The sequence below is a fragment of the Hesperophylax consimilis genome, chromosome 9, assembly GCF_061612785.1.
Source record: "Hesperophylax consimilis isolate HC1 chromosome 9, BYU_Hcon_1.0, whole genome shotgun sequence".
Taxonomy (NCBI): Eukaryota; Metazoa; Arthropoda; class Insecta; order Trichoptera; family Limnephilidae; genus Hesperophylax; species Hesperophylax consimilis.
The window spans coordinates 27,563,702-27,575,715 of record NC_142844.1 but is presented as its reverse complement, the minus strand read 5'-3'; the positions used below and the strand labels follow the sequence as shown (position 1 = coordinate 27,575,715).

The window sequence follows — 12,014 nt, the reverse complement described above, 5'->3', positions numbered from 1 at the left end:
TGAAGGACAGAATAATGCATGAGGAAAGTCTTATAAATATTATTAAATATCTCGTGGGAAATGCAGTAAAATTGACACTCGATCTTTTAATAAATCACCACCAAAATAAAGTTTTTTAAAAGCTTATAAAAGCCTTCTCGTTAAGTTAATGGAATGGAATTTAAGTAATAAATTATTAAACACTGTGTTTTCAAGGCAGAAAAGTGTGTAGGCAGTATCACAGTGAGTATTTGGTAATAGGTTGGTACTTCGGTATCATATACCAATTTCAGTAAGTTTTTTCATCAAGTTTTCAGTAGACAGTTCATAGAGCGCTTAAAATATAAATTTATGAGCGAAAATACCTCCTCAAAGTTACAGCTTCCAATACCTATAGCCATTGATATTGGCTTGTGAGATAGGACCATGCAGCACCAAAGTTAAACTAAATAAAAAATCAAAACTGCCTTGATATTACAAATAATCACATTAAGCCCAAAGAATCAAAAAAATTGTAAATTTTAGACTTTAACGACACCGTTACAACATAGCATAATTATATTTTTTTAAATAGTTAGGATAAAATATCTTTATTCGGACACAACTTTATTGAGTACTTATAAAAATATATATTATCCAACCGTTTTCGGTCCAGCCTGAACATTCCTCAGGGTTTCGTAAAAAACATAAATTAAACTAAAATGATTATAGAATTACAGTGCATAGATTATATCAATGTATCCATAGAAATATTACGTTTTAGTGTATCTCGTAAAAACGTGTTCCACTATTAGAATGCAATAAGCGGTGCGTGTAGACCGGATTCGGTAGTTTTAGTTAGAGCGTTGAAGGTAAAAATTGACTGGTTTGGGGAGACCCTTTGACCTCTTCAACTGGTCTCTCGCCCTAACGCCTTGCGCAGCAGTGGGAGGGATATATTCACATTTCCATCGCTCCTGGATACACCGATCCCTAGATTCCTAAGCAACTCTCATACTTCTCGGCACTGACTCCATCCTACGGTTAAGGTTGTTGGTCGATGGCAGATCTAACCCTTACAACTACCCTGAAAATGTCCATGTCCATGGTGTGTACAATCAGGATAGATAATAATAAAAACAGAGAAATATTTGATATAATTATACACATATGTAGTAAGTTGTTTTGATATTTTAATTTAGCAAAATACACCCTTCACTACCGCAAGTTACACAGGTTAAATAATTCCCATATTTTTTTCCAATAAGTGACGTATAATAAAGAATGACAAACGTTTTCGATCTGACAAGTACGTGGAAGAAAGTCAAATAATTATCAAGCATTACTTATTAGAGGTAGGTACCAACATATGTCACTGATTGCTATTGAAGTTGGTCCCACAAGCACTACCTAAACATTAACGAGAAAGCTAACAAAACGCGTCATCACTTGAATGCACACACAGCTCACTCTAGTTCATGCTTATGCCGCGTTTTAGTAGGGCGGTCGGTGGGGCGCGCCTGTAGTTGCAATTCGCAGCGGAACTTCGCGCGTATTTTTGAAAGCATATATTTTTTGCATTATTTTCCGGGATTAATTTAATGAATTTGAAGATTATTTATATTTTTCTGCTACTCCAATACGGTGGAGTACGCAGTAAGCACTGGGCATAAGCATGTGCTTGCATGAAATTCACGCCCCTGGTTTTATCATAAAACTAACCCAGACGTGTGAAATCACGTGATATTATAATTCCAATAATTTAAATTACTCTCTAATAAAATTTTATATTACAGATAATTTAGCACTTGTCTGTATTTGTTCAAAAAAAAAGTTGAATACAAAATTTCAAAATGACAAAAAAAAAAAAAAAACCGAGTCCTAAACCTAATTGAATAGTTACAGACACAAAACAAAAATATATATTTTTTATTTTTAGTGGCGTACAATTTGTCTCCTTTTGATTCTCTAATACTTGGCCATGCATGCTCGTCAGCAGTCTTCTGAGCTTGTCAGTTTCTATTCGTTCCAAGAAATATATTTGTTTTTGTCTTTGTGTTGATAGTTTTCCAGGAAGCCATAATGCTTAAGGCAAAGATTTCAATTAACATACATTATTAGTCGGAAGAAGCCTTTGGACCCTGACAAAGTAGATCAAGACTGACACTCACAGAAAGGAGTAAGGCAGGCCTTCAAGTGGGAAGCTATTATTATCATTATATTTACATGAGTTTATTTCTGTTATTAACAAGTAATTATCAAGATTTAACAATAAGGTTATTTTGAGAATGACACTTAAATTCAAGACAAATCCGAGTTTTAGAATTCATTGAACCAGAGTTACAGACAGACACTTTTTATACACTAGTATCTTAATGATTGTATTTTCGTTTGTGTCAATGAACTCGGAAAATTATTACAATAATGCAGACAAGCGATAAATTAGGTAATTATCTACGTATAATATAATATTTGAAGACACAATTATTTTAATCCTATATTGAAACGTTTAATTCTTATAAATAATTGTTTAGCGTTAATCTTGACAATTACAGTCAGAATTTGTAATTTCTGAATTTCAATATCTCTTCAGTGGTTCGTTGGTCAATTTTTGTTTTGGCAGCCTGCACAGTTAATAATAATAATGTTTATTTCAGCTGAACAGAGCGGTGTGTGCAACGCTCTGCCTGCCATAAAAGTTTACATTTAAGTTAATACATAAAAAATCAATTTAGAAATAAATAAATAAAAAATTAATAAATTGATGAACACATCAGGACTTTATGGTAGCTTGAGTGAACTTCTTCATCTCTGGTGCTACTGGGCAACGGCCTGGACAAGAGTGTTGTCCGATCTCTGGTAGCGCTGACTCGTCCCGGAATTAAGAATTTCAATTTGTAAGAACGACTGTCTCACAACATCACAAGTGGGGGTATCTCTAGTGTAACCATATATCGGTGGCTACACCATATACCTGTTCGCTTCACCGTGAAGCCCTTGTGAAGCCTCAGCCCGGTTTCCACAAAAATTTCCAGTAGTGTGACGGCGTGCCATAAATTCAGGCTATTGCCACTTCTCCGCGCCGGTTGTCGGCCTTAAACACAAATAAATTCTCGCAGCTCCAATTTTCCACACACTGTTAGCGATGATACCTTTTTCATAACGCCATTAGAGCCCGAACCATTTATCATACCAATATGCTAAAAGAAACGTTCCAAATATGCATATCAGGAAAGGGAGAAAAAAACTGCCCCAGTTTAGCGAAAGAAAATCGCGCGCTGGGACATTTTTGTGTGCCCTAAAGCTGTGAGAATGGAGGTTTATTAGAGGACTTGAGGTTTGAATTAAATTAATAATTAATGAATTTCATTTCTTACTAATGATTACTACCCGTCTATGACCTAGATTCAACCCTCTCTTTAACTCACTAATAGAGTTACAGTTAAATAATTTATTATATATTTTCAATCATCTGCAGAGCCAATCACGGAAATGCTTTTACTAATTGAAAATAATTACGTTGAACAAGAAATTCGAATACAAAAATCATACACTGAGTACAAATATTGGGCTTATCTGGATTTGCAATGGCGTACTGCAATTACACAAGTACCATGTCTTTGGCTAGAACGGTTATCGTTTTATGTGAAATTGTATGTATGCTTTAAAATGCATCACTTCCAAATAAATTTTAATACATTTTGTCTTAAAAACGTCAATATCTTGTGAAATTTTTTCTTTCAAATTTTCTTTGAGTTGGTATGTACCATAACATTGATTATTCCCGTTTAACAGCTCGTGGAAGGATCCACACTCATGCGAACTCTGGCGGGATTAAAAGACAGTATACAACACGGCCACCATCCTAAAATGGAAACGTAATAGTTTTACAGACAATCGAAATGCAAAACGTTCGAGTTAAAACAGGACTTCTTGCTTAATACATAATTTAGTGCACATCTTAATGTAGCACAATAACCGTCCACAAGTTTAGAAATATCCAAACGTTGAGAAGTGTGACAACCTGGAGACTCTAGAATGGATGACATGCCTCTTGTTTCTTCCAGACCACGACATGAGCTGGGTCACATCAAGTCTCAAGGAGCTGAAGATCTCCTGCGGAATCAAGTTTCCGCTTATTTAACATAAATCTTCATCATCCAAAAGAAAACTCCGAATCTACTAGAATACCTGTTCCATATTATTCCATTAGGTACAAATTGTAATTTCGTCTGTCTATGATGTACATTAAAATGAACGGTTTCGTGGCTTTTTATCAAAATACCCTACCAAATTGAAATACTCGTATTATCGTTTAATTCCAAAAGGATAGCAAATACCTAGTACGGATTAGTACAACTATATTTGTGTGTTTTAAATTATAAAACACTGGCAATGAAAAAATAATTTCATGATTTTAGAAGCAACCTGGCATTATTTGAGTTAATAATGATTACTTTAAAAAAATAATTTTACTCTATTTACTACCAAATATGATAAAATATATAATAATAAAAAAATAAGTATTTTGAAGTGAAATGTCGTTAATAAATTTAAATTTCCACCCAAAAACACGCCTTTTTGGAATTTATATTTTTATGTTCCATTAAATGAACACATTAGGCCGGGTAAGCATTTTTGTTTTAATTACATTTCAATTATAACAATTTTGTAATTACAACTCACCAAAAACGCAAAATTGCCTCAAAAATCATGCATAATTGAATTCTTTGACGGCTTATATAAGAAAAATACATATAAATAAAATATCCCACATCCTTACTAGATATTTGCTGTACCTTGTGATTATAACAAATCCCAATTTAGTTTTGTATGCAAAGGTCCGCGCCAACCGTTTCCAATACTAATTAATTAATAATTCTTATTTCATTTAATTAGTTAATAATGCTTTAATCAAGTAGATCGTATTAACGAAACATTTGAAACAGGCAAGATTCAGTCGCATCTACGAATTGAACCCAAGACCTCTTCCTTGGCGGGGAAATGCTCTGACCACTGAGCTAATCCTTCCATATCGACTAATATAATTTTTAACTGTATTTCTTCTGTTTTTTTTTTTGTGTAACTGAATATATGTGTTTACCGGTTCACATTTCTTTATTGTATCAATAATTAATGACTAGAATTTGAGTTTAAAAAAATAATGTATCATTTATTTTAAATGTGTGTGTTATTTAAAAAAAAAATCTAACGTTATTTATTAGAAAGGCAATTTTCTGATCGTCTCTCTAATTTTTCTACAGCAAACATAATTATATTACGTTAAAAAAATTACAATATTTGATCGCAATGAAAATATTTTATAAATACATTCATATGCACATCTCCTGCAACATTATAATTTTCCTTGATTTTTCACGGGTAGACGCTAGGGTTTATAAAAAATACAAGCATTGCTTCAATTAATAAATCATTAATAATTTACTGCACATTATCAATTTTATCTTGCAACCAATCTCTGAAAGCTGCGATGTCCACGTAGATAGTTGGATCTCCGCTTAGACCACAATTCCAGTGGTTGCTGAATAGTCCAACCAGCTCTTGGTTGATCACGAGTGGTCCACCTCCGTCCAGGTAGCAAGGAGTATCGTAAGGGTTGTTCAAGTCACCAGCACAAAGTTCTCTGTCGTTTACGGTGATGTTGTATTTGAGGTAGGCTTCGATACAAAGATCGTGGTTGACTAACGGAATTGCAACCTTTTTTAGCCACCATATTGGGTTCCCAGGAAGCTGAAAGTAGAAAAAAATATGTTTAGGTCCACTGAAACAGGTTTTGTGTTTAATGACAAATGATTTGTGCCATTTACAAGACTGTTGAAGCAACAACAAATTTGCAAACAATCTATTATTTCGCCCGCTCAGCTTATGATATATCTATTTATTATCCACACGGAGAAAATACGATTTATGCCTTCACGATAAATTAACAGGCCTTATTAATAAAAAATCGTTTGATAATATATATGAAATTTTTTTCAGAAAGTTGACAGCAAATCATTAAAATTAACCTACACATAATAATAAGAATATAAACTATGCCAATTATGAACTTTCTGCTGATATTTAAGGACGGGTTGTTTCGGAGAATTTGACCAATTCTTCAAATTTCAAAGTTAATTTTCAATTTCTGTGAAAGATTTTTTCAAGTTCTTTTATTGTTTCAGTTTTGTCAAGCAACTAGCCTATAGTGACATAATAACAAAACTTTAATAGGACTTTCACAGAACCCGAAAATGAACCTTGAAATTTGATGATTTTTTTCAAATTCTCCGAAAAAACCCGTCCTGAGTTTTATAAGTGTGACAATATGTTATTTTATCACAAGATATGTTGAGGGGGGTAACCGGATAAATCATCACAATGATAATTCATCACATCTTTAAAAAGTTATATAAAGTCATGGAAAGTGATGAAACAAAAACTTTATTAACCGCGTTATGTAGGTTAGGTTAGGTTAGGTAAGGTTAGGTTAGGTTAGAATTAATAGTTTCTAATGACTTTATATCACTTTTTAAAAGTGTGTTGAATTGTCACTGTGTTGAGTTATCATGGAACCGTTGAGGGGGTGGGAGGGTTGGGGGAATTTAGGTTAAGGATAAGTAGACGAAGAACGGGAGATAGATTGGGTGGTCTAGTATGGCGCGATTGTGTGATTAATTTTCGTCTTAAGTCCCGTAGATTCTAGTTAAAAATGTCTAAGTAATTTAAGTTAATTGAATGAATAGATCTGTAGATAAAGGAATTCTGTTTAGAGTTTAACAAAGAGGAACATTAAAGGTACAAGTAATAGCGATATTTGCAAAAAATTAATCGTTCCGACAGTCAGTTCTAAAATTAAAGCACATACCAGATCTAAAGGTTATTGAACAGTTTTTACACAGAGACACCACCGAAATTATTATTTTGAATTATAATTAGACTTACGGATTGAGTTCCATAACCGGTAATGGTAGCCCAGGTTGCTTCTGGGTAGTTGACACCATTGCTTATGAGCGGAATTGGTGCAATGAGCTCCGTCAGCTTGTAAGGCGCTTGGAGCAACACCACTGCGATGTTATAGTCCTTTCCATCAAACTGTTCGTGGAAGATGATCTGTTTGATGTCAGCAATCTCTCCTAGTACCAATGCTCCGTTGCTTCCAGCCCTTACTTTTCTAAATCTGTTCTCCTGGCTATATGTGATTAAAATACAGCATAAATGAATCAATTATTCAAGTACAAGAATTAACAAAAAAAGAACTATAAAATATTATGAATTATGAAAATAGAAGTGTGGCATTGCCTTTAATTTTCTATCGTATTTAACCTTCAAGACGCCTGAATCATATATTATTTTATTTTTTAGGAACGGTTAATTTTTCCTACCCCATATTCGACGTCTGTCTCCCGTAACTAGAACCTCAGTGACAACCCATTTATTTTTTCAGATATTAACCATCTTTATTCTTTACCCCATACGCGGTTCTCACAGAGCCGGTCTTGTGCAGGTGCAATTAGAGCAGTCCACTCCAGGCTATTCTAACACATTGCCCTCGAGATTTTTTACTAGCGCCATGTGCTTTTTGACTTAGATCTGGCCACGGGAGATAGGCATGAGGTTTCGTAATCCAAATTGAATGTTGAATATTGAAGAAGAGATGATACTATAAGATTCGATACTTGTATCCTGGTACTTTCGTAATTTGAAAAGTTTGCTGACTCTGAAACATTCGATTGTATCGTTTCAAGTTGTTGATGGGATATTGGTTAAACAAGAAAATAAGTATCACGTATTGGTTAGAGGAGAGGCGTATTTATTGTACGTAGTAAAAGTACCAGGTATTTTCATGCCGTACTTTGTACTTGCGACAAATTTCAAAATACCTGGTTCCTAAGTATTTGTAAATATCACAGGCCTTGAAGTACTTCGTACATGAAAATACGACTGATTTCTCTCTCTGGTCTGTTAGAAAGTTGTATTGGAACGGAAGTATTCTGACACTCCGGATTTACTCTTCACTCCACGAAAGAGGTAAAGAGATAGGTATATTTTTTCGGTTTCTGTGATACGCCGCGATGTAAAATACTGATGCCTTTTCGCTCGGTCCTATTAGAAAGGTGTACGAAGAAAAAGGACAGTAATGAGTATTCAGCCTACGGTAGTACGCGTAATTTACGATGAAGTTTCAGTTGCGATTGCATATCTGTTGAATACGTTTAACTAGCTACAGGCTGTTTCGAAAACTTTATTAATTATTTTTTCCAACTAAAAATAAATGACACTTTTTTTTTAAATATCTGCGAGAAAAACTAGTCCCGTATTCCCCAATTGTACCATACATTTATGTACAATATAAATTTCCAACACCCTTGATGTGATTTCTCACGAAAACGGCGCTGTATAAATTAGCAAAATGTTATTATTTTATTTTATGTATTTACTTAAAATTCTCGCAAAAGTGGTGTCTATTACCTACTTTATTATATTACATTATGTAACTGTAGTATTTGGTGATTAAAAGGTTCGGGTAAGTTCGGGTTCTACCGAACTTAACCGAACGCGACCAACCGTCTTCTGTTACATTTTCGGGTTCGCGAAGAGAGCTCCATTCTTTCGCTAGACGGCAGACGGCCTTTGGGCAACTTCTTACTCGTATTGTCATATAATTATATTCCGAATAAAACAGCGTCCGTGTATTAAGAATCTACGTGTATTCAATATTCGTACCAGATCCTTTCATCATAGAATACTGGAGATAAAGGGCCCAGTATTCTATCCGAATAAGATATCAACAACAACGATAAGTTACAGTAACCTACCTTACACTACAATAGTACAAAAAAATAAATCGTGGAAACGTTATTTATTTTGAACACCTCTAAGTAATGATACTCCTACTTTTTACTCCCATTCCTCAACTTCCCCGCTCAGTGCTCAGAACTTCTCAGGTCCCCGTCCCCCGTCCCCAGATACTCAAACTAGGTATAAAATACTTGGAAAGTATTTTGTCCCCAGTATTTTTTTGTACCTGTACTCACTGTACCCAGTAACGGAAACTACTGTCAGGACCCATCTCTAGTAGAGGTGAGGCGTATTTATCGTACCCAGTAAAAGTACCGGGTATTTTCATGCGATACTTTGTACTTGTGACAAAATCTCCAAAATACCTGGTTCCGAAATACTCACAAGTATTTTATACTGGGACTAAATATTTTTAATAGGTACTGTTACTAGGTATTTTTGTGTGGAATGTTGAACTGGCATTTTGAGTAGGAAAAGTAAAGGGATTTTTCGACAGGAAATTTCGTAGCCACCGTCCCCCCCCCATGGATTTCGAATAATTATTGGGGGAATCAATTTTTTGTAGAAAATTTGTGGGGAATCTGTGGGTTGAAATTATGTGAGATTGTGAGTACAGTTTACAATTACTTATTTGTGATCAATCCTAAGGTCGGTATAAAATACTTTTGAGTATTTTGTCACCGGTTCGGTATTTTTACCAGGTATTTCTTTGTACCTGTACTCATTGTCCCCAGTAATGAAAAATACTCATAGGACCCACCTTCTATATATTTAAGGACGGGACAGCGCGTACGCAGTCCCGACTACCAAAAATTACGCGCCCGAGTTATCCGCATAAGGGATAATCGCAAGGGTCAGCCCAACCGAAGTGCAATGGAAGAGCCTCGCCCTGGGGGTACCGCCTTAGTGATCACGGTGTCCCCTACGCCAGGTAAGTATACTGAAATGGGGGGACCCTGTCAATCTATACAACTGCGGGTAGCATAAGTTTACGAACTGTGTGCTAAAGTGGTGACATCTCTGTACATTCACACTAACGAAGGTCATACTTAAATGCCCTAGCCACAAAACATATCTGGAGCCGTGTTCAGCATTATTTTGATTCTGAATGATTATCTCTCAACGCTAATGAGAACACTGAATAGATGATAAATACCAAAAATAATAGCTTCCATGTGAAATCAATATTGCTACTGACTTAGTTTCACATGGATCTAGCCCATTTGCACGCGCATATAACACACTCTTTCACTTAAATTCGTATTTCGCCATCCTATTTGAATTTCATAATTGTTGAATTTATTTCACGTTGCATTTCTTGTGTTATTCTGTATTCTATGATTGAAAGTAACCACTCTTAAACGAGATTATATTATAATATCAAAATATACATTATATTATTGAGTTAAAACTGCATTAAAATCTACACATATGAATTAAATTAAGCTTAACTGATCGCGAAACTTCTTGGGTCTTATTCGCAACAGCTTCGACCTCCTGTATCATATATGAGACAGCTGCATCCGGCAGATTAATATGAAAACATTATATAACTTCATTTTACCTAATATACCAGGCGGGGACTGCTACGAGATCGTCCCTTATAAGTGCTCCAGAAGTCTCATAGTAATAATTTTTTACGTCATCCCCTCCGACATCATTGTACAGAATAATTGCATGCCATGGAGCTTCGTCTATGGTCGCGAAATCTCCTCCCAATATCTTCTGCGTACGTCCTTCTGCGCCTTCAAAATCATTGATAAAAACTAAAATAATTAATCGGTACATCATTTTCATACTTGCGGGAAACATTCACTGGAAATGAGACATTAACCTTTTAACCATTTCTGAACACACCATACCATAAATTTTTTAATCTTTCTTTCACATTTCACTTGAGAATATAACTGCAGAATTTGTGAAGCTGGAAGTATTTATAAAAATCAACATTTTTACAGTGGAATAATTTGTAAAACCTCAAATTATTATATAATTTTTCAGTCTTCAATGACTAAAAAATATGTCGATAATTTACCGTACAGTTATAAATGACCGAAAGGGATAGAGTTGGATTAAACGAAAACCCCGGCAACGCTAAGGTTCAGGGTTCAATTCCAAGATGCGAACGAATTTTACATTTCAAATTAACACGAAAAAACATGTAATCTGTCAATAATTTAAACAAAATATGACCATACACACATATATAATACATATCAGTTCAATAAATATTAGTCGATTTAAAAACATAATACATACACATATCAGTTATGGAGAGGTTTTAAATATATCGAAAAGTCTGTATATGTATTGGCAGTTCGTTGAAATCGCGAATTGAATAGTTAATTAATAAATTATTTTCTGCTACATAACCGGTAGGTACCTACTTTATCGCTTGCCTGAATTATTCTTCAACAATCAGTTCCAATTTTGAAAATTATTTGAATAATTCACGCAGAAATAACTAACTCACATCATCGCAGACAACCGAAATTAGAATGATTGATGATTGATAGCAGAAAAAACTATAATATAAAGAAATCGACGGAGACCTACACCATTTTAATGACAGTGTATTTATAAAGTCAACTTACCCAAGCCAGAAATGGCAACACAGACACAAAATATTAATTTGAAAATCATTTTTAAATGATTTATTGTTCAGGTCGAACTGTAAATCTCACTGAATTATAAAATAGTATGACAAGTATTATATTGTCTCTAAATCAGAAAATGTGTTAGATAGCTTATCTGTAACCTTTATGCAATATTTTTCATTTAAATCAATTAATCCGTACTGTTATCAATTAATTAAAATTAATCCTGGTGATTAGAGATGTTACTATAGACTCGTAAAAAATTACTGGATATTATGATATCAACTTTTAAAAACATAATTAAACTAATTTTTATGTTAAAATATTACGTTATAGTAGGTACCTTCTTTATCGTTAATTATTCTTCGCACAAGCAGTTCCAATTTTTAAAATAACTCTTAAATTCAAAGCAAATTCGGGTTCATTCAAAGGAAAAATTTCACGCAGGCATAATTTCCAATTTTTTTAATAATAAAATATTATTTCATAATTAGGTATTTTATCGCTGGTCTGAATTCTTCACGGTGACCGGATCAATCATCACAATGATAATTCATCACATCTTTAAAAAATTATATAAAGTCATGGAAAGTGATGAAACTAAAACTTTATTAACTGGGTTAATTAAGTTAGGTTAACAATTATTTTACAAGCAAT

The 12,014-nt window shown here is 34.0% G+C and overlaps 1 protein-coding gene and 1 non-coding gene across 2 annotated transcripts; both read right to left on the bottom strand.

The window, feature by feature from the left end:
* Positions 1–3,948: 3,948 nt before the first annotated feature.
* On the bottom strand, positions 3,949–11,436 carry LOC149421185 (trypsin-like). Its single transcript, XM_089635172.1, has 5 exons — positions 11,355–11,436; positions 10,325–10,505; positions 6,904–7,150; positions 5,410–5,709; positions 3,949–4,074 (listed from the first exon to the last, which is right to left on the bottom strand). Exons 1-5 carry the CDS (start codon positions 11,401–11,403, stop codon positions 3,949–3,951), a joined length of 903 nt encoding a protein of 300 aa, XP_089491298.1. The 5' UTR covers positions 11,404–11,436.
* Positions 9,538–9,699, bottom strand: LOC149421186 (U1 spliceosomal RNA). The gene has a single exon (XR_016302673.1). It is a non-coding gene; the product is annotated as a U1 spliceosomal RNA (small nuclear RNA).
* Positions 11,437–12,014: the final 578 nt, after the last annotated feature.